Consider the following 24,161-nt stretch of genomic DNA (forward strand, 5'->3'; position numbering starts at 1 on the left):
CTTCAATGGCTACAGGGAAGTGGTACCTTTGAGGAAGGGAAAAAAAGATCATGAATTTTGTTGTGGGACATGTTGAATTTGAGATGACTACGGGATATCCCAATTTGAAATTTCTGGAGTGTGGGGGCAAAGCCATTCTCAGATTAAGACCTTTTATGGTCTTTTCTCTTTTCAGACATATTGTGACAATATTTGCATTTGGAAAGGTCAGGAATTCACTAAGCATTTGGCAGAGGTACTTTGCCTTCTGGGAGGGGCTATAGCCTCTCCAATTGGTAATTTGTGGCTGCAGAAAGGGGAAATCTAGGAACTAGAGCTGGATATGGAGATCTGGCAGAGATCTGTGTAGCACTAATAATTGAACCCATGAGAGTTGGAGAGAGGAACTGGATCATAGACATAGAACTGGAAAGAATATTAGAGATAGATTATTGAACCCAACCCTCCTCCCATTTTAAAGATGAGGAAATTGAGACTCAGAGTAATTAAGTTACTTGCCCTTATTCACACAGCTAGTATCTGGGACAGAATTTGAGTCCAGATTCCCTGACTTTGAGACTAGCAATCATCAAGAGAGTAAGAAATGGACAGAGACTAGGGAAGAAGAGAGAGAAACAGAGAGAGACAGAACTAAGGGGACATTGGTGATACACTCACGCAATTAAGGATTGGGATATGGATGATAACTGAGTAAAAGTGACTGAGAAGGAATAATCAGATTAATAGGAAAATCAAGAAAAAGTATTGTCATAAAATCCCAAAGAAGAAAGAACAATATAGTAGGAGAGAGTGTCACTATGTGACTAAAGAATGAGAACTAAGAAAAGACCAGCAGATCTGGCAATTGAGAGTGGGGAGTATGGTTTCATTTGAATGAAGAGTTCTGAAAAAAATCGAACAGGGCAAAGCAATTAGCAAGAGGAAAAGAAATAAGGGTATTGTTTGTTTTTTCTAAGTCTGGAAAAGGGAGAGGGCAAATAAGATGATAGCTTGAGATAGAATGAAGTGAAACTTTTTTTTTTTTTTTTACAGATGGAGAAAACCTGAGAGTGTGTTCTATAGAATCTATCATATCCAACTTTCCATGTTCTAAAATCCCTCTTAATTCTGATATTTTATGTTCTGGCTTCTAAGGATCTGATTTTCTCTATCCCATATTCCAAACATCCTAATGTTATATGATTCTCAGTCAGGAAGTTCAGAAGTCTTTATTAAGCACTTATTTGTTGGATGTTGTGCTAAGTGCTGAGGATTCAAAGAAAAGCAAAAACTTGGCCCCTGCCTTCAATAAGCTCACATTTTAATGGAGGAGATAAAATGCAAACAACTCTTTTACATATATATATAAAGAGACACATATATACATATATATATATATTCATCTCCACACACATATTTTGTATTTAAATATGTATACACACATATATATGTACATATATGTGCACATATACACTTATACTAATACACATATATGCATAGATAATATCATTATCTATCTCTATCTATGTCTATAGATATATATGTATATATGGAGTAGGCGAATGATAATTTCCAAAGGAAAGCACTGATTGGGTTCCAGAAAAGACTTGCAGAAGATAATATTTGTGCTCAGTTGTGAAAGATGCCAGTGAAATCAGTGAGTGAAAATGGAGAGAGAAAATGTTCCAAGCTGGGGGGGGAGCAGCCAATAAGAAGAATGGGAAGGAAAGCAAGAAGGACACCTCCATCTCTTTTCTGATAATAAAATTTTAAAAATAATGAAAGATGGATGATGTGAGTGAATTGGATTAAAGGAAGGCAAAATTGAATTGTCATCAACCTCTTACAGAGTCATCAAAGACAGAAGCTAGGATGATTCATGGCCAAATTCACCAATAATACCAGGCTCTTAGGATCCCTTTTTCTTCAAAACTCAACTCAAACACTGCCTCACATGGAGTCTATCCTGGTCTCCCCAGATCCCAGTGCTCTTGCCTCCAAAAATCATATTCTGTGTAAATATTCTGTAGTTACTTATATTTGCACGTACTGTCTCTAACAAAAGAATGAATATAAGCTCATTTCGGGCAGGAGTGGTTGTATTTTGGTCTTTATTTCTCCCAGAGTTCAGAAGAGTGCCTAACACAGAAAGTGCTGACTAAATGCTTGATGAAAAATGGGGAAGGGAAGATAAGTTAATAAGCATTTATATAGTGCCTACTTATGTGCCAACTATGTATTAACTAAGCGCTTTAGAAAATTTTCACTGGATCTGTTGGGTGAATAGATGGATAAAGTCTTGGGGGCCAACTGTGAAGTAACAAGAGTGAACCAAAAGTTCTTGTTGACTAACTAATTCTCATCTCCCCAGGAAAAGGAAGCGTTACCAAGGCAGAAAAGGAGCCTTGACTACTCCAGAACATCATGTCTCATGCACTTCAAAGCTGACTTTTTATTTTATAGGAGATTTGGGAGCCTGGAGTCTGTGGTTGCTCAGGTAAGCTCTGCCAGGGCTCTGAGAGACTCATCCATCTCTCTGATACCTTTCAATCTGAGAATTGGGAGATCTAGCCCAAAGGAAGATGCAGGGAACTGATCCCAAGGATAAGAGAGCAGAGGGTCCCCATCTCCCACCTCAGGTCTACATGATAGAATAGGAAAAACAGAAGAGGAGAAACAGAGATCTGGTAACTTTCACTGGTTTCAAGCCCCACATCTGGTCCTTAATAGCTTTGTAGCCCTCAGTAAATTGTGTCATATCTGTCTGAGATCTAATTTCCCCATATGAAGAAAAGCTACATTACTATTTGCAGTGCCAACCTCACAGGGCTATTATAAGGGCAGCTCCTTGTGGACCTTAGCACTGCAGGGACATGAACTTTTGGTCTATTGGGCAGACTGTTTTGATTGCCCAAAGACCAGCCTAGCCATATCTGAGTGGGGTTGGGTTGTTCCATTGTTTTTTGGCATTGCAATGTATGAAGACTACCGGGGGCTCTTACTCCCTTCTTTTTTCACTGCTCAAATACTTTTATTATATATTTCTTTTTTTATTTGGACATTGATAGCTCTGCAAAATACTTTTCCCATCCAATCCTTTTCCACAACTCAACTATAAAAAAACAAAATATTTTTATATCACTTAAATCTAACACAAACTTAAAATTCAAAGATGAATCTTTTCCCTCCAGAACATATTAGTTATTTTAAAGCAAGGCAACATACTTAATGGCATTTCTTTTGCAGATTATCTTATCAGACTCCATTTTAAAAGGGGAGGAATCAGATCAAAGACTTAGATAGGAAATTCTTTATTTTCATGAGGGAAAGATAATTCTAAGTACCCTTTTGCTACCTGACTCCCTTTTTGAGAGGCAGTGGGATGTAGTGGCTAGAGAGCTAGCCTCAGAGACTGCGTTCAAGTCTCTTCTCTGACTTATATTGATCTGTGTAAGCCTGAGCAAATCCTATAATCTCTTGGTGACCTAGGCAACCCTCTAATGTCATAAATTGCTGAGAAGATGCCTGCCAGCAATGGGAGAGGGACTTTTCCTCATCTGGGAATTCCCAATACCTTGGACATAATAGCTGCAGTCCTGATTCCTAGTCTCCAACTCCTGTATAGCTGGCATCATTGCTCCTGGGAATGCAAATTTATCTTTAGATCCATAGCCAACTCTGATGAGCTCCAGGGAAAGGACCAATATTTAATAAGAATTCTAGTTCACCCAGGCATTTATAGCTTAAAAAGCAATTTTATTTATATTATTTCATATGATTTTCACAACAAGCTGCAATCTCAAGGGATTTGGAAAGAGGTCTGTAGGTTTTGTTCAATCAATCGATAAACATTTATTAAACTCTAATGCAAAGAGAGTTGAATTTGGAGTCAGAGAATCTACTTCAAATCCCAGTTGTAGGTTATCCCACACAATAATCCCTTATTTATTTATTACCTGTGTGACATTGGGCAAGTCACTTATCTCCTCTGGACCTCAATTTCCTTATCTGTAAAATTAGGGGATGGAGTAGACTGGGACTTCTTAAACTTTTACCACTCATAATCCCTTTTTGCCAAGAAATTTTTATGTGATCCTGGCTATATAGATATATAAAATAAGTATCCAAGTAGAACATTTACTGATAATAAATCATAATTTCATGATTCCCATAAGGGGTTGCGAATTGCAGTTTAAGCAGCTAGGGACTAAGGGACCCCAGAAGTTCCTTCTAGCTCCAACACTACTTTTCTGTGAGTTTCCCTAGACAAGTAGTTTAGGGAAGTAGTAGCACAGAAGTTACCCAGACTTCCTGAGATGGGAGTGCTAAATTGGAGAAGTAATGTGAAATAAGAAAAATAAGGGGCACAGTGATAGAGCACGAGCCCTGAAGTCAAGAGAACCTGAGTTCAAATCTGGCCTCAGACACTTAACACTTCCTAGCTGTGTGACTCTGGGCAAGTCACTTAACCCCGATTACCTCAGGGGAAAAAAAAGGAAGAAAGAAGAAAAATAACCCTACACTAGGAATAAAGAGACTTGAATTCTAGTTCCAGTTCAGACACTGGCTTTGTGAGATGTTAACAAGTCATTAGCTTTTTCTGAGCCTCATTTTTCCTCCTCTGTGATATTAGAGTTGGAGTATCTGATGCCTCAGATAATTTCCAGATCTAACATTCTCTCTAGCTTCCCAGAATCTTTTGGGTCCTGATATTCTATGTTCTCTAAAATCTTTTTCAGCCCCAGGATGCCAGGTTACAAGGTCTCTTCCAGCCCCATCATTCTGTACTCTGACTTTCATCTCTGGTGTTTTATGAACTTAATTTACCAAATCCTTTTATAACATAGTAAGAGTGGTAGAAAACATCAGGCTTGGTTGAATTTCCTTAAAACAGCTGGAAGGATGAGCTACTTTTTGAGTTTTTCCATATGTTTCCTGTGGAGATGGGTTAATGTTACTAATTTTTCCCCCTTGGCAGATTGCCAGCTATGTAAAAGCTGTGAATACCATTTATGAAAAAGCTGATTTTGGAGGCATCAAATATATAGACTTCAAAATAAAAACCTTGCATGTAAGTAGTACAAGCTTGTTTCCATGGAAGAAACAGACTTTCCTTCCCACCCCCATCCCAATCCTGACGATCCTAGCTCTCTCCACCACCATAATTCATATCAGCCTCTCTTCCTTTGAAGGAGACAGACTTTCCTTCCCACCCCCATCCCAATGCTGTTCCTGGCTCCTAGATCTTCTCTCCACCACCATAATTCATCAGTCTCTCTTTGAAATACTCTCCATTCATCTGGAGGTTTCTGTCCAGATTCTTGTTGCATCTCCTGGCTACAGACCACCCTTTCTTAACGAGTTCAGTATCAAACTCAGGAGAGTCTTCTTCATCCCACCCTCCAGTTTTATCTTGGTGACTTCAATATTCATAAGGATGTCCCTTTAGACACCTTGCCTTCAGAGTTTATCAGTCTCTGTAATTCATGACAAACTCAGAAATATCTCTGAGCAAAGCACTGCCCAAAACTGTTTCACTTTTTTAATCTTAACCTTTAAAAATTCTATTTTTAATAATGATCTTTGATCTTTTCACCCTTAAAATGACCCCTCTCCTTCTAAACTCAATCCCTATATTCAACACAATGTTTAATCTATTTCCCTATTCTCCCAATCCGTTATTCTCATTCCTATATCAGTTGCCATCCTTCAAAGTCTTTGGAGATAAAATAAAAGATAGGTAAGAGCTGCATGAGTGGAGGGAATTTTAAGCATGGGAAGGCTGCAAGAATACAGTGGTGAAGATAGTTTCCAGGGTGAGAAGTCTAATGGGATCTGGTAGAGAAAGGAAAGGAATCAGGAGCGGGGCACAGAGACGAATGAAGCAAATGGACCAAATGAAGGGTTTTCTTAAGGACTGGGAGTGCATGTTTGTGGGCAGTGGGGAAAGACTTAGTAGACATGGAGATGTTGAATGTGAAGATGAGTCAAACTTCCAGAGGGGATGTGAATAGACAGAGATTCAGAGTGCAAGTAATAGAGTTGGTCTTAGCCTATTAGCCTATATATATATATATATATATATATATATATATATATATATATATATATATAAAAGGTCAGGCTACTTCCTCCCTAAAGGTAAGATCAAAGGTGTGAACCAAGGGAAATAATGAGTAATTTTGGGGTTTAGAATGAAGAAGATAAAGGACTTTCTGAGAGATGTCCTTAATTTGCTTAGAAAAGTAGGGAGTGAGATGTCTGTTGAGAAGGCATCTAACTGCTCCTCCGTTTCTCCGCCAGCTTCCAGGTGACTCTTTCCTTCTGCTGTCCACTACTATTTAGTGATCTTCATGCTCTCCCCATCCTCATCCTCGGTGGCTTCGGTTTTCATGTTGATGACCTCAGCACTCAGTTCCATATCCACTGCGGGCCCAGGCTGAAGCCCAGCTGTGGTCCCACACAATGCTCTTTTCTTAGCCAGCTGTGTCATAAAATTGTGCTGCTGATTACAAATAAGATGTGAAGAACTGTTAGCCAATCAGCACGCATTTGTTAAGTGACGCTGTGCGTGAAGCACTGTACCACCTGCTGAATACACAAAGAAAAGCAGAAACATGCCCTTGCTCTCAGGAAGCTCACATTACAATGGGCCCCAAAGCCTTAGGAATAACAGTGTTTCCAGAACTTAACTGTCATCTGGGAACAACCCCTATGGAAATGCTGCAGGTGCTACAACTACAGCTGCTGAAGACCCAGAAAAGAAAGTTCTTGTCATTAAAGTACTTGACACTGTCAAATGGTTCAATATCTGATACTGATATGATTTAATCAGTGGAAATGATCTTGAAGAAGAGCTGTTGGGGCATGTGGACGCAGCACCAGCCCTGAAGTCAGGAGCACCTGAGTTCAAATCTGCTCTCAGACCTTAGCACTTTCTAGCTGTGTAACCCTGAGCAAGTCACTTAACCCCAATTGCCTCAGCTAAAAAAAGAAAAAGACCTGTTGCTTTGCTTCTGGATCTTAAGGACCATGGGATCTGTCCATTGAACTCGCAGCTAAAACCTTGTATATGTGATGACTCCATCATTGAAATGTGAACAACTTGAGAGCAGGAGATGTCTTAATTTTCTTCTTTGTATCCCCAAATCTTAGTACGGAGCTTTGCACATAGTCAGCTTTTGTAAATGCTTCATTCATTTATTCATTTAGTTCTAAACAAAACAAACAAAAATATTTGTAACAGCTGTTTTTGTGGTGGCAAAGAATGAAAGTAGTCATCAACTGGACAATGGTTGAACAATGTTATAGGAATGTGATGAAATTCTATTGTGGTAAAAGATATGATAAAAAGAATGATTTCTTGTATGAAATGATGCAGAGGTGGGCAGAATGAGGAGAGCAGCTTATACAAAGATGACAAGATTGTAAAAACAAACAGCTTTGAAATACTTAAGAACTCCGATCAATACAATGATCAATCACAGTTCCAGAGGACTCAAGATGAGACATGCTGCCCATTTTCTAATAGATGAAAGGCTCATAGTTAAACAAATTTTAGGGAAACTCTTTTTTTTTTAACATGGACAATGCAGAAATGTGTTTTGCTTCACTATACTTGTTTGTTTTTCTTTTTCATTGAGAAGGGTAGAGAGATGGAAGGGAGAGAAAGCAGATTTTCATTGACTGAAAAAAATAAAATGTAAACTTTAGCAAAGGAATTTCAGAGTTCATGAACACAAAAGTGGAATAGCTGTGAGTGATGGCAAGATCAACCATCTCTATGGCTTTGATGGAGTGGAGGAATAGATCATGAGAAATAAGTATACTGAGAAACTAGGAGGTTGAAATGTTTGAGGAAGTATCAAAACTAAATTAAAGTTTCCTAATTCCGGGGCAAGAATTGGGGAGGAAAAAGACTATCCACCAGACACTGAAGTCAGAAACAGTAAATAGGGACTACTTAGTCTCGAAACATCTCATCCATTAGGGATGGTTTGTTGGTGATTAGAACCATAAGTACCCTAAGCCCTTTGTTCACCCATCAGAGGAGGGAACCATCAATATCCCTTCTTTGTTCTTAGGTTGTACAGGAAGAGGACCCTACCAGCTCCATGTACTCACCCTTCATCGGTCCAGAGAAGCTCCTGATGTTGCATGCTCAGTCCAACTGGGATGGTTATTGCTTATCTTACCTTTTAACAGACAGAGACTACAGTGGAATCCTTGGAATTGCCTTTAATGGGCAAGCTGGTGAGCTGAGCTGGGGGACTCTGGGCAGTGGGGATGGGAAGAGACTGGCTTGTATAGAAGAGAGTGATATATAAAGGGGAAGTGGTAGATAAAGTTAAATGCACAGGCAGGGAGCAGATTGTAGTGTGATGTGGGTGGTTTAATGGAAAGAACACTGGATCTGGAGTTAGATTATGTAGATTTGAAATCAATCTTGCTGATCACTGCCCAGATGGTTGGCTATTCTGAAAGTCACTCCCCAACTATGGACCTTACTTCTCCCATCTAAAAAACAAGGGGATTTCCAATATTTAATCCTGTTAAACTTGAATTGTTAGTCCTTAATGTGACAAGTAAAACAGAGCCATTGAAGATTTCTGAGAAGTGGATTAAAAAGGTCTTTAGAAAGATAAATTTGGCTGCTTATATAGCAGAGAAAACTAAAAGGCAGAGGATCAGGTAGGAAGCAATTTCAAGAATGGTGGTATAATCAGAAGACCTGGGTTCAAGGAGCAGCTTTATCACTTTCTTGTTATGGGGTTGTCAGCAAATCAGTTCATCTCTATGAACCTTCATGACATTTCTTATTTGAATACTCAGCAATTTTTAGGTTATTATGATAATCCAGATAAGAAGAGATAAAGGCTTGTGTTGGGTCAAGATCATATGGAAAGTGGGATCAGCAGAGTGAGATGCTGACCTGGATGTGGGAAGAAAAAGGAGGCAGAGCATTCTGAAACTTTAAACTTGGAGGATGATAATGAGTTTCAGATTCCCTATAGATTTCTCCTGGGAGCCTCAAGGGAAGAATCTCATCCTTTTTCTGCTTCGTTCCAGGGGACCTGGGTGGCATTTGCTCAAAGCACAGAATGTTTCAAGGTTCACTGAGGTCTTTGAACACAGGACTGATCACAATTCAGAAATATGGCCATTACCTCCCATCCCGCATTATCCACATCACACTGGCCCATGAGCTGGGCCACAGCTTAGGGGCGCATGTGAGTAGACTTTTATCCCAGTTTCTCCAAGATCAGTCCTAGATAGGTCTCTGCCCTTCCTTTCCCTGAAGAGCTTCTCAGTGAGCAAAAAGCAACAAAAACTATACAATCTTTCTTTAGCATTAGATTATGAGCAAAAGGGCCAGGCTCTTGTCCCACCTCTGGCACTGACTTAACCAAATAACTTCCCTCAATTGGATCTCACTTTTCCCACCTGTGAGATGAAAGAGTAAAACCCAATAGATTATTCCTAAATTCACTTAAAGCTCTAAAATTCTAGGATTCTTGGATTTCCCCAGCATAACTTTCTCTATGGAGAGGTACAAATCAGTGATATGCTTATGTCAGCTCTAAACATCATCCATCCCCTTCTCCCCATTCACAGTGTCAAGGCTGGTTTAATAAGAATAAAAGTCAATATTCATATAATGCTTACTGTGTGCCAGACAATGTACTGAGCACTTTATAAATATTATTTCACTTGAGTCTCAAAGAAACCTTGGGAGGTAGACACCATTATTATACTTATTTTACAGATGGGTAAACTGAGGTAAATAGAGCTTCAGTGACTCATAAATGTCTAGGGCTAGATTTTTAATTCAGGCCTTCCAGATTTCAGGCCTGGCACTGTATCTATCTAGTTTCCTCAGTTCAAGATAGATTTCATCCCAGGAAAGCTAGTTTTAAATCTTGCCTTTGATACTTTCTAGCTGTTTGACCATAGACAAGACATTGTGTCTCTGTGCCTCAGTTTCCTTATCTGTAGCATAGGAGTGCTGACTTCACATAGTAGTTATCAGCTTCTTGTTGTTTTGTTTTTGTTCTTTGTCCTTCATTGTTGAAGAGAACCATGACATCACGGAGGGGATATCCCCATGGGCAAGCAGATTGGATTTAAGTGGAAGAGGGAAGAGGCTGTACAAGGTCACCTGCCTCACTTTCCTTACAGAGCTATCTGGGTTCAGTGGCCAGATATAGCTCAGGATGATTGGGAATGGCTCCTTTTATAAGCTACAAAGGAGGAAATGTACACAGAACACTTTGGAAAAATTGAACTGCTTAATACATGTTAACTATTATTATCAGCCGCAGCCTTGCTATGATTTAAGTTCTCACTTCTCATTTGGACTATTGCAATAGCTTCCTAATTAGTCTCTCTGCTTTCCTCCATTAGATTTCCATAGTTGCCAAAATAATATTCTGAAGGGCTGACCATGTCCTGTTACTGCTCAAGAATCTTTTTTTGTGGCAAAAAAAAATGGGTTTATTATATTGAGAAATAACTTCTCAGTGGGCTTTTCCAAAAGAATTTACCAAAGGTAGGGTTTTTTTGTTTGTTTGTTTGTTTGTTTTTAGCAAAGATGGGTTTACACTGAGAAGAAATAACTCCTCAGTGGGCCAAATCCTATTAGGATTTTTAGCAAAGGTTTGGGGTTCTTTGATTATATTGGGGTTTTGTAGTCTGAAGCTAGGGAGCGATCACCAGATGAATTTGAGGATCTAATTTTCAATTCAAAATAGAGTGGTGATTATACTGCTCAAGAATCTTGAGTGGGTCGCTATTGCCTCTAAGAAAGTACAAACTCTTCATCCTAGCATTTAATAGCTCTCTCCATCCGCCCTAATTTGGAAGCATCCTTTCCCCATCCTTCTTTTTTTGTATTCTGTTTCATGCATTCTCCATTCTGTAGCATCTTACTAGTCACTCCCTAAACTTGACATTCTATCTTTTATCTCCATGCATTCACACAGACTGATCTCCCTATCTGATAGCCAAAGTTGGATTTGAAGCTAGGTTCTCTGATTCCAAAAGTAGTCCTGTGGACTGTAACTAGGTCTCTATAACCAAGGTCTTCAGGCAAAGGCCGGATGATGATTTACCGAGGAGATTGGTGAGGAGATTCTGGCTAGGTACATTGGATAGTGCTGGACTTGGGCTCAGGACAATATAAACACTATTCCCATCTCAGACACTTCCCAGCTCTGTGACTCTGGGCTTATCCTTAGTACTGATTCTCTCTCAGTCTGTGTTTTCTCATCTGTAAAATGGGCATGATAATAGTCCCTACTTTCCAGGGTTATTGACAGGATGAGATAGTATTTATGAAGCACTTTGCAGCTAGGTGGCATAGTACACAGAGTGCTAGGCTCAAAGTCAGGTCAACTCATCTTCCTGAGTTGAAATCTGGCCTCAGATCCTTCCTAGCTGGGTGAATCTGGGCAAGTCATTTAACTCTGTGTGCCTCAGCTTCCTCATCTGTAAAATAAGCTAGAGAAAAAAATTGGCAAACTATTCCAGTATCTTTGCCAAGAAAACCCCAAATGGCATCACAAAAAGTGAGGTTTTAGAATTCAATGATTGAATTCTAAATGATTGAACTGAGAGAAGAGAAAAGGGAGAGATCATCATCAAGTTTTACTCATTCTAGTGTGAAATGGAAAACTCCACGGAGGAGGTAGGATTTCAAAAGGGGCTTGAAGCAATGAGCAAGCATAATTGCAGGTAACTTGGGGTTCAAATATGGGCATTTGTGTAAGACCTTCCCTGTTGGACACTGGAGTATTTTTAGATTACAGAGATGAATGGGGAGGGCACTGCAGGGAATGACTAATGAAACCTATGATCATGGCTCCCCAAATGCCTTTCTCACTAGGAGCAATCCTATGGGGTGAAATGGGCAAGGACTGCCCCATTGTACCAATGAGGAAACAGGCTTAGAAATTGTGTCTTTTCTTAATTATAGTTAGAGATGAAAAGGGAACCCTCAGTGGGTGACCCCCATTGGCAAGGAATTGTGTTGGGGATTAGGAGAATGAGGGGAAATGTTATTCTGAACTAACTGCGGACATGTGTGCCCCCTTTTTCAGCATGATGAGAGCCAGCAGTGTGCCCGCTTCAGCCTGGATACCACCCACGGGAACTTCCTAATGTTTGCCCACGCCACCGATGGTGATCAGCCCAACAATGACCGGTTCTCCCCATGTAGCACAACCTTCATTGGGAAGACGCTCCGAGGCAAGAAGGATCAGTGTTTTGTGGGTAAGCAGGGAAGCTGGATGGAACAATCTTCTGTAAGAGGAGTCAGGGATTCAGGGCATCACCTTGTGGACTTGGGAGGGCAACAGATGCGGATGCTAGTTCCCATGGGGGCACCCATCTCTCAGCCTGATGCTACGGACTGCTGGTTTTTAACCAGGTCTTTCCATTGAGCTTATCAATGGCAAAGAAGCCAACAGCACCAGGGAGGATTCCAAACATGAAAGTACTATCTAAAAGCACTGTCTGAGCCTTTCTGTCCTCTGCCTTGCTTCCCAATAGTAGTTCCCAGTCTCTAAGACCCCAAGGTCAGGTCTAAATCTTGTGAAATGAACTTAATGATTAGAAGCATAATGACAGCTATAGATAACATTTATGTAGCACTTACCATGTGCCAGCCACTGTGCTAAAGGCTGGACTATTATTATCTCATTTTATCCTCATAACCACCCTGGGAGGTCAGATCTATTATTATGATTCCCATTTTACAAATGGGGAAACTGAGGTAAGTAGAAGTTCAGGGACTTGCCCGGGATCACTTAGCTAATATGTGTCTGAGGTTGGATTTGAATCCCTGTGTCACCTACCTGTCCTATGGCAGGTGTGGCCAAAATCACAGTCTCTGTCCCTCGTCCCACTTGTCCCCTCTCAACTGCATTTCTTTGTTCCTAGAAACTGACCGGCCCATTTGTGGAAACCATGTGCTGGACCCCGGAGAGGGGTGTGATGTGGGAAGCAGCACCACAGACCCCTGTTGCTATGGCGCCAGTGAGAGAGAAGAGCTCCGCTGCCAGCTGAAGGCCGGGGTGCAGTGCAGGTAGGGGCCTGCTAACTCTGCACCCCCTCACCCTCCAACCCCCCTCCATCCATCCCAGAGCCCCAGACAAGGAGTCCAGAATTGGGCTCTGATCACTGGGCTGCCATTATTAAGTGACCCTTCCCACTCCTGGGCTTCAGTTTTACCTTTTGTCAGATGAGGGGGGTGGAATTGTTGCTTTAGTACCGGGCTCTGCATTTCAGGCAAAAGCCTGCCAGAAACAATTTTATTTAATAATAATTACAATAATTGTTGTTCCATTGCACACAACTCTTCGTGACCCTATTTGGGGTTTTCTTGGCAAAAAGATACTGGAGTATTTTGTGTTTCCTTCTCCAGCTACTTTTACAGATGAGGAAATAAAGCAAATAGGGTTAAGTCATTTGCCCATCATCACACAGCTACCAAGTATATGAGGAATGAATTGAACTCACGAAGATGAGTCTTCCTGACTCCAGGCTTGGCACTCTATCCATTGCACCACCTAGCCACAAATAATAACAATAGCTAATGTTCATATAGTACTTACTAAGTGGGCTAAGAACTTTACAAATATTGTTATTTTCTAATATCCAAGCATTTCTGGGTCTTGGAGAGGAATGTCCAAAGTGACCTAGTCTTTCCATGCCTTGGACATGATTCTACCCCAAGCTAATGTGAGGAATCTTGGACAAGGAAAAGACTGTAATATGTGAAAATAAGAGTCTGAGGTTAACATCCCATGATAGTCACTATGCAGTTCCTTCCTGGAACCACTCCCCCTCAAAGATTTAATGTAATCCTTCTTCTGTTCAATATGGGGAATCTCTTCTGAATGATAGAAGAATGGAATCTTCTCTTGGGTCACTCACTGGCCACTCATTCCAGAGTGGCTCCAATGCAATATACTCCCTTAACACATTTTCTTAGGAAAGATCTGTCTTCCACTATCACGCAGTTTTTTGAGGAGAGCAGGTTCAGAAAGAGCTTTTATACTAGAGAAAATAGAATTTCTTAATATTTTCAATTTTACTCAAAAGATTTCAAATATACTTCTCACAAAATGAGAGCCACCAGAGGTAGAAGACACCCTGGAGTTAATTTAGCCCAACCCCCTGAATTATAGTCAAGCACTGGAATTAAGAGTCCAAAGACTTGAGCTCCAAACTTCTCTCTGACAGTTCATCTCCCTGAGCTTCAATTTTCTCATTTTAAAACAGAGATAGTAAACCTTGTGCTATTTCTTGGATGGGGTTTTAGTAAAGAAAATGTTTCGTAAGCCTCAATATGCTATAGAAATGTGAATAAAAAGAATCATCCTCATTATGACTTGCCCAAAAGCGCCTTCATAAGAAGGGGCAGGGCTTACAAACCAAGTCTATCACAGTTGATTATTGCACAAACCTGTGGCTACTGTGTACAACGTATTCCTGGTTCTGCTTGTTTCCCTTGTCTGAGGCCAGATTTTAATTCAGGTCTTCCTGACTCCAGAGCCAGTATTCTATTCAGCTACCACTTAGCTACCCATTACCAACCTTTTCATGACCCCTTTTTTACACTAAACAGTGTCATAGGTCGTTTTAGTGTCTATTGGTGTTAAAATATACTTGATAACAAAAACTACCATGAACTCAATAATTGTAAATGAATTTGTATTTTCTTACTCACATCATCTACATATATTTGAGAAAAAATACTATACATATCATATATATGTATATATGATATATATAGGGTTTAAATTACTAAATCAAGTAAAAACTAAAAGATTAGGCTCCCTATTTAAAAATTTTGAGGATCACTGGACTCTATCCCATTTGACTCAAAGAGTCTCTTACTAGGCTTATATTTCAATAAGGCCATTGAAAAGAAGAAATTCCCCATCTTCACCAAAATATACATAGCAGCATTTTTTTATGATAGCAAAGAATTGCAACTAAAATTCTAGTTGAAAAAAATTAATAATTTTTAGCAAAGTAGCAGGATATAAAATAAACCCACATAAATCATCAGCATTTCTATGTATCACCAACAAAAGAAGAGATGGTAAGAAATACCCCATTTAAAATAATCATAGCTAGCATAAAATACTGGGGGTACATCTGTCAAGACACACCCAAGAACTACATTAACATAATTATAAAACACTGTTTATATAAAAATGCCAGATTAAATAATTGGTGAAATAATAATTGTTCATGGGTGAACAGAATCAATAAAATGCAAATGACAATTCTACTTAAACTAATGTACTTATTTAATGTCATCCCAATAAATTACCAAAAACTTATCTTATCAGGTTAGAAAAAAATAAGAACAAAATTCATTTGGAAGAATAAGAGGGTCAAGAATATCAAAGGAATTAATGGGAAAAATATATTAAGGAAGATGGCTTAGCAGTACCAGATCTTAAATTATTATAAGACAGTAATTATCAAAACTCTGATAGTGGCTAAGAAATAGAAAGGTTGATTGATGAAGCAGAGTTAATATTCAATATACAATAGTAAATTATTATAATAACCTTGTGTTATATAAAGACTCAAGTTTGTGGGATAAGAATTCGCTACTTGGTAAAAATTGTTGGAAAAACTAAGATGCAGTCTGGCAGAAATTGTACCATTTTCCAAGATAAGGTCCAAAATGGATACATGATCTATAAAGGGAGATATCATAAGTAAATTAGAAGAACCTGAAACACATTACCTGTCAGACTTGTGAATAGGAGAAGAATTTGTGGATAAATAAGAGATAGAGAAAATTATGATAAATGGATAATTTTGATTACACTCAATTAAAAAAGTTTCACATAAACAAAGCCAATATAACTAAAATTATAAGAAAAGCAGAAAATTGGGGAAGAGGAATTTACAGAGTTTCTTGGAAAAAGGTCTTATATCTCAAATATATAACTATCAAATTCAAAAGAAAATGAGTCATTCCCCAATTGATAAATGGTCCAAGGATATGAGCAGATAGTTTTTCAAGGAAGTCAAAGCTATTTAAAGTCATTTTTTAAATGCTCAAAATCATTATTGATTAGAACAATGCAAATTAAAACAACTTTGAGATGCCATCTTCCACTTAACAGATTGGCTAAAATGGTAGCTGTTGGAAGAGATGTGGAAAAAATGAGGAATTAATGCACTTGTAATAGAACTGATCCAACCATTTTGAAGAACAATCTGGAATTATGCCCCAAAAGTTATAAAATTGAATATATTTGACCAGAACTACTACTTTTTCCCAGTGTGATCAGAGAAAAAGGAGAAAATTTATATGATTTAAAATATTTATGCAGCTTTTATGCCACAAATAAAGAGTTTATGGTGGCAAAGAACTAGAAATTGAGGGATACCTCTTAATTAAGGGATGGCTAAACAAGTTATGGTATGTGATTGTGATGGAATATTACTGTGCTGTAACAAATAATGAGGTGGTTGATTTTGGAAAAACATAAAAAGATTTGCATGAAATAATGAAAAGTGAAATGAGCAGAACCAAGTATATAATAATAGCAATGTTGTTTGAAGAATTAACTGTGAATGACTAAGTTATTCTGAGTATTATGAATACTCAACTCACCTACAAAGAATTTGTGAAGGAAGTTGTTACAACCTACCTTCAGAGAAAGAATTCATAAATAGACATACAGATAGTATTTTTATAGATAGTATATTTTTTACAAATATATATATATTTATATATGTATAAATACACACACACATACATACATATAAATGTATTTGTGCCAAAGTATGGTCTTTTCTATTGTGAAGTGGGAAGGGAGGGAAGGAGACAGTTCAGACCTTAAAATGTAACAAAAATAGATAAATAAAATTGTTTTTAAAAGATAGCAAAGAATTAGAGACAAAGTAGGAACCCAACTCTTTATACTTGGCTAAATAAATTGTGGAACATGAAAAAATGAAGTATTATTGTGTTCTTAGCTGTTCAGGGCTTCCGTCCTAGGGCTACCTTTAGCAGGGCTTATAGCTGGGCCCTGGGTAACAAAGTGATGTATTTCCTCTTTCAGTCCCAGCCAAGGCCCCTGCTGTAGCCCCGACTGCAAATATTTCTCAGTGGGAAAGCTGTGCCAAGCTGAGACAGAGTGCCTATGGGAGAGCGCCTGCCTGGGAAACAGTGCCCACTGCCCTGTCCCTGAGCCCAAGGCCAACTTTACTCCATGTCTCATGGGAGCTCAGATCTGCCTTGATGGGGTGAGTCTGGTCTCAGCTTTGTAGTAGAGAGAGCCTTCTAGTTGGTCTTTCTCTCTTTATTTTCCTCTAATTTATCCCTATCAGATCTACCGAAATGACTTTTAATGTCTAACTCTATCTCTAGCCTGCTCAACTGTCTGAAACGGCTTCCTATTATCTGAATGACAGAATATAAACTTTTCTACCTGAAGGAAGGAAATAAGCATCTATTCAGCACCTACTGTGTGCTAGCCACTTTACAAATAATATTTCATCTGATCATCAGAACATCTCTTGGAGGGAAGGGCTATTTATATTCCCAATTTGCAGATGAGGAAACTGAGTCAGGCAGTGAATTGACTTGCTCACCCTCACACAGGTCCAGCTCTCTAGCCCTCCAACCATCCACCATTCTACCTTTGTCTCACTTTCCTCCTCCAGCTGCATTGCAACTACTCTATGACTTATATGTTTTGTCTCCCTCTTTACACAGACCCTTCCCTCTACTTACCCCCCCCCCAACCCATTGCTGCCTTGTCATGGCGGAGGGGCTTGCCTTGCTCAATGGCACTATGAGCCATGCTGTCTAGGGTTATCCATGATGGACAGGTCACAGAACATAAGAGAGTTCTGGTAAAAGGTAATCTGCTGGAAAAGGAGACCATAGAAAGTTGTACAACATCTAAAAATAATGCTAAAAAAAAACAAACAAAAACAAACAAACAAAAAAAAAAAAAAAACCAACCAAAACTATTACATTCATCATAGGAGATTCAAATGCTAAAGTAGGAAATCAAAAGATAAGGGAAACTCTATGCTCTATGGCGCCCCCTAGCTGCTTTCTTGGACCTCCTAGGTGTGACCTAAATGAATGCAGGTGATGATGAGATTTACAGGATCAGATCTGGAGACAGAGTTCATGAAGAACTGTGGCCAGAAGTTCACGAGGCTTTACAAGAGGAAGCAACAAAAAACAGTCCAAAGAAAACAAAGAGCAAAAAAAACAAAATGGCATCTGAAGATGCTTTACTGGTAACTGAAGAAGGAAAGTGAAAGGTAAAGGAGAAAAGGAAAGATACAACTGGATGCAGAATTCCAGAGAATAGAGCAGAGTGAGATAAAAGGGTTTCTGTAAATGAGCAATATAAAGAAATAGGAAAAAACAGAATGGGAAAAACAAGATCTCTCAGCAAGAAAATTAGAGAAATCAAGGGAACTTTCATGAAAAATGGGTATGATAAAAGACAAAAATGGTAGGGACTTTAGAGAAGTCAAAGAGATGAAGAGGTGTCGAGAATACACAAAAGAACTATACAAGAAAAAGATAACCACTAGAAGCCCAACAGTGTCTCAGTGATCTGAAGAAGGAAGTCAAGTGGGCCTTAGAAAGTATTAACATGTGGTGATTCAGAAAGTGCATCCACAACCAGAAAGAGAACTATTAGAGAATAAATGTGGATCAAAGCATAAAATTTTCACTTGATTGTTTGTTTATTCTATTCTTTCTCATGATTTTTCTTTGCCTTTTGATCTAATTTTTCTTACACAACATGACATATATGGAGATATTTCTAAAAGAATTACACATACTTAACCTATAGCAGATTATATTTTGGAGAAGGCAGAGGTAAGTAAGAAAGGAAGAAAAATTTGGAACACAAATTCTTATCAAAGTGAATGTTAAAAACTATCTTGGGGGCAGCTAGGTGGTGCAGGGGATAGAGCACCAGCCTTGAATTCAGGAAGATCTGAGTTCGAATTTGGTCTCAGACACTTAACACTTCCTAGCTATGTGACCTGGGCAAGTCACTTAACCCCAGCCTCAAAAAACAAAACAAAACAAAACAAAAACAAAACAAAACAAAAAAAAAAAACCTATCTTTATATATATTAAGAAAAAAATACTATTAGTGGGGGGGGAAGTATTGCTAATAGTAGGGCTAATGGAGGTGATGGAATTTCAGCTGAGTTATTTAAAATCCTAAAAGAAAATACTATTAAAATATTGTACCCAATATGCCACCAAATTTGGAAAACAATCCATTGGCCATTGGATTGGAAAAGAACAGCTTCCATTCCAATACTAAAGAAGGACAATGCAAAGGAATGTTCAAATTACTAAGAAATTTTACTTATTTCACATTTCACAAAAATTGCACATAAGATTCTGCAAGCTAGACTTCAGCAACAAGTGAACTAAGAATTACCAGAACACACTGGTTTTCAAAGAGACAGAAGAACTAGAGATCGCATTGTCAGCATTCACTGGATTATGGAGAAAGCAAGAGAGTTTCAGAAAAACATCTACAGCCCCCATGATCTAGAAAATCCTTGTAAAATTTGAATTAGAGAAGTCTGAATCTTTCCTTTTTATTTTATGGAGTGTTCACTGTACATTATGTAAAATGTGGGTTAATTATTGGTCATAGGCTCTGGGTCATCTGCTGGCTGTTTTGCATGTCATCTATAGCTTCTGTAAAACTCACCAAAAATCTTTTAATTTTTTATGCTAACCCACAATATATCAAAACCACATGGGGAAAATCATAACATGGAAAGGATAACTTTTGCTTCATTGACTGCACTAAAGCCTCTGACTGTGTGGATCACAACAAAATGTGGCAAGTTCTTAAAAGGATAGGAGTGCCAGATAATCTTATTTGTTTCCCAAAGAACAGAATGCAAACCAAGAACCAACAGTTAGAACCTAACATGGAACAACTGATTGGTTTAAGATTGGAAAAGGAGTTATTTATTTTATATGCAAAGTATATCATGTGATATGCCAGGCTGGACAAATCCAAAGCAAGAATTAAGATTGCCAAGAAAAATATCAACAATCTTAGATATATAGATGATACCACTTTGATGGCAGAAAGTGAAGAATTAAGAAACTTCCTGATGAAAATAAAAGAGGAGAATGCAAAAGTTGGCTTGAAACTTAACATCAAAAAAACTAATATCTTGGCAACTGGTCTCATCATTTCCTGGCAAAGAGAAGGAGAAGAAATAGAAGCAGTAAGATTTTATATTCACTACACAGGAACTACAGTCATGAAATTAAGACACTTGTTTATTGGAGGAAAGCTGAAGCAAATCTGAACAGCATTCTAAAAAGCAGAAACATCACTTTACTGACAAAGGTTCATATAGTCAAATCTATGGTTTTTCCAGTAGCAATGAATGATTGTGAAAATTGAACTGTAAATTAACCTGAGCACCACAGAATTGATACTTTTGAATTGTAGTGCTGGAGAACACTTTTAAGAATCCTTTGGACAATAGACTGGAAGACCAAATAACAACAGTGAACCTTAAATACTAATAAGAATACATAATTCTTTAGAAAAAATTTTGATGTTAGGAAAGCTCCTTGATAAAATGAAAGGGAGATGGCAGAGGATGAGATGGATAAATAATGTAATGAAAGCAATGAGTATGTGCTTAGATAGACCTCAGGAGTTAGTGGAGGATGGAAGACCTTGTGTGCTATGTTGATCTATGAAGAGTTGGACATGACTGGTCAGCATACAACACCACACAAACAGTCCTGTGTGGTGGAAATGCATTACCTTCTCTGTTTTTCAGAATCCTTTTTCAATCCATCTGCTAATGATCAAGTATTTAAGGCTTTCTCTTACCTCTATGATTAAATATAAAATCCTGATTGGCACTTAAAGCCCTTATAAACTGATTCCTTCCTGTCTTTCCATTAAGAAGATATCTTCTTATATCTTATTCTCCTTCAATTACTTGAAGATCCAGAGCTGTTCCTCATTTATAGCATACTATCTACTGAGCTAAGTGTTGAATATCAAAGACAAAAAGGAAAGAGTCCCTGCCTTCCAGGAGCTCACAGTCTAGCAGGAGAGATAATGTGTATATGTATATAGAGTATATGAGCAACAAAACCAAGATTTTAGTTAGGGGAGGAAGAGCATTGAGAGCTGAAGAAAATCTTTATTCAGAAGGGCATATTCAAGGTGACTCTTGAAGGGAAGAAGTTGTTCTTAGAAGCAAAAGAGTGCATTTTAGGCACAAGGACAGCCAGTTCAAAGGAAGGAAGGAAGGAGATGGAGCATTGTGCATGAGAAGACCAGTTTGGTAGTACTAGAGAGCATATGAAAGGAAATAATGTATAACATGTGCAGGAAAGTAGGCTGAGGTCAAGTGGTAAAGAACTTTAAATGCCAAAAAAAAGAAGGGAACCAGGAAAACCTGGGTTTAAGTCTAACATCTGACACATGACTCTGGACAAATCACTTGACCTTTCAGTGATAAGCTAGAGAGCATCCTGAAGAAGGCAATTAGAATGGTAAGAGTTCTCAAAGTTCATGTTCTATGAGTTTGCTGAAGAAACTGGAGGGATTTACCTTGGAGATGAGCAGAAGACAACCATCTTTTAGCATCTGAAATACTATCACACCACAGAGGAATTGGGCAGGATCAGGAGTGTAAAGTACAAAAAGGAATATTTAGACTTATGTAAGAAAAGCTTTCTCACAAAGAGATATTTCTCACCATGGAATGGGTTGCCTAGAAAATGATGGATCTCCCAAATTGAGGCATTTAAGCAAGGGCGGGAAGACCATCTGAATACAGTGGAGAGAGATCAGTTATGTCCAATTGACCAACTCTGAAGCTTTGATTTTGTGCTATGATCACAAATAGCATCCCATGAGTTACTGTTCCCTCTCTGTGCTACATCTCCCCCAAATCCAATTCAATTCAACAAGGCTCTTCTAAATCTCTTTCCAAGCTGCGACATGGGCAGACAATAGGGGATATAGAAGAAGACCTGGGACTGTGGGCTCATATAGGTTAGAGGGTCACATTGCATGCGAGGCTGAGGAGTTTGTACTTGATGGTTTGGTATTAATTAAGAAGTCCCTTGGCCTAATACCTCAGTCGCGGCGTATAAAGAACAATGAATATGAAATTTGAAATTAGGTCTGAATCCTTTCTCTGCTACTCTATGACCATAAGCAAGTCATTTCCTTTTTCCCAGACTCCTTTTTCCCAACTATAAAATAAGCTAGATCTTTCCAACACTCAATCCTGTTATCTTCTGTCTCCACAGAGCTGCAGAGGCTCTCTGTGCCTCAGCCATGGTTTGGAATCCTGTGAATGTGTCAGCATCTCCCCATGGGAGCAGTGTCACCTTTGCTGCCAGAAGCCAGGTATCTCCTGGACAGGAATCCCTAGGGGTATCATGGGCAGAATGGTATAGTCTGTAATCACTAGAAACCCGGAGGTGAAGGGGATAGACCTGGATTTGGAGAAAGGGGACCTTGGCTCTGCCACTTAGTAGCTAGCTTTTTAACAGTCACCTCCTCTCTCCATAATAACTCCAACAAAGCTGTCTTCAGAAAGTCATTCTTTTTAAATATTCTAAGTGCTATGGAGGTAAAACTTATGATTGCTAAGAGAGCTTCAGATATTCTGAGTGACTAAAAGAAATGTCCTTCTTTGTGTTATCCCATTCCTTCCAGCAGAAGTTGAGAACTAGGGGTGAGATTAGTACTGGGAACCAGGTATGGGGGCAGTAGAAGAGGGAAGATCTGCACTGTCCTTAAGACATTTATCCTGTGGTCACCTACCAACTTCTTGCCATTGCAGGCCTTTGGGAACTGAGATGTGGAGTGGATACATGAAAGGAAGGGATGTGAAGGTGAAATGTGGGAGAGGGTGGAAACAGTCATATGTAGTCATAGATAGAATCTTAAACCTGGAAGAGACTTTTGAGGACATTTAGTCCAAGATTCAGAAGTGGAAGCCCTGGTCTCAAATACCAGCTCAGCCTTTTACTGCCCTGAGCAAGGCACTTAATTTCTCTGGAATTAATTTTATTTAATTCCACTCTTTGTCTTAAGAACTCCTTAAAAAAAAAAAAGAAGAAGAAGAAGAAAAAGAAGAAAAAAAAAGAACTCCTCAGACCAGCTCTGATTTTAAAAGTATGAATGTGTGCCGAAGGTGGAAATATAGGCTGATATCAGAGGATCAATGCAAAAAAGAGCCTTGTCCTGTAGAAATATCAGGAGTACTTCATGACCAATGGAGGCCTGAAGGAGCAGGAGTGGGAAAAGGAAACAGCTCTAGATATTGATTTTGAATTCTACCCTCATCCTACTCTATTCTGGCTACATGACTGGCTCCTTATGTTCTTGGGTCCTTGTTTTGCCCAATGGGAATCATGATATTTTAAAAATCCACTTCCTAGAACTATCATGGGGATGGTGTTTTTAAACCTCAGAGAGCCGTGGGATAGTGGACATGAGGAGGATGTATTAGCAAAGTGGTGTAAAAGACGGCACCAAAAACTGTAAAAGACTGAGGCAGGTAACACAGGGATGGGATGATGGCTGGACAGGCCTAATGATGAGCTGGCAGTCACAAAATATATTTATGAAAAACAAACCAAAACAAAGCGAGCCTGTGGTGCACTGAATAGATCTTCTACGATTTATGAAGATGAGGAATTAGAGTGAGAGGACATGGCTGGGTCAGTATGTGCAGTTAGGTTTACTGTTAATAATAATAATAACTAACACTTAGGTTGTTATGTTAAGTTCTTTACAGATATTTGATCCTCGTAACAACCAGGGCAAGGGTGGAGAGGTGCTATTCTTCTTCCCATTTTATATATGTGGAAACTGAGGCAGCAAATGCAGTGACCTACCCAGGGTCAAACAGGCAATAAGTATCTGACCCCAGGATCTTGCTGATTCTAAGCACAGCTACTGTTAATCATAATGACTACAGTGATGACCCAGATGGAGATAAAAAAAGGTTTCCAACACCATAGAACAAGGGGAGGTTGAGTGTGATAGCAGACAGAGCATCGAGCCTGGAGTCAGGAGGACCAAAGGCAAATCCAACCTCAGGACACTGACTATGGAAGCCTGGGCAAGCTCTATCTG

The 24,161-nt window shown here is 38.9% G+C and overlaps 1 protein-coding gene across 1 annotated transcript in view; it reads left to right on the plus strand.

Annotated features, from left to right (window-relative positions):
* Nucleotides 1-24,161, plus strand: part of LOC141565539 (disintegrin and metalloproteinase domain-containing protein 10-like) — a 38,747-nt gene that overhangs the window by 7,963 nt on the left and 6,623 nt on the right. Inside the window, exons 3-10 of the mRNA XM_074308716.1 lie at nt 2,351-2,476; nt 4,958-5,050; nt 8,064-8,232; nt 9,049-9,209; nt 12,078-12,249; nt 12,919-13,063; nt 17,079-17,262; nt 22,322-22,421. Coding sequence (XP_074164817.1) covers nt 2,351-2,476; nt 4,958-5,050; nt 8,064-8,232; nt 9,049-9,209; nt 12,078-12,249; nt 12,919-13,063; nt 17,079-17,262; nt 22,322-22,421 — 1,150 coding nt within the window. The remainder of the gene's footprint in view (nt 1-2,350; nt 2,477-4,957; nt 5,051-8,063; nt 8,233-9,048; nt 9,210-12,077; nt 12,250-12,918; nt 13,064-17,078; nt 17,263-22,321; nt 22,422-24,161) is intronic.

Source organism: Sminthopsis crassicaudata, chromosome 1 (genome assembly GCF_048593235.1).
Source record: "Sminthopsis crassicaudata isolate SCR6 chromosome 1, ASM4859323v1, whole genome shotgun sequence".
NCBI lineage: Eukaryota > Metazoa > Chordata > Mammalia > Dasyuromorphia > Dasyuridae > Sminthopsis > Sminthopsis crassicaudata.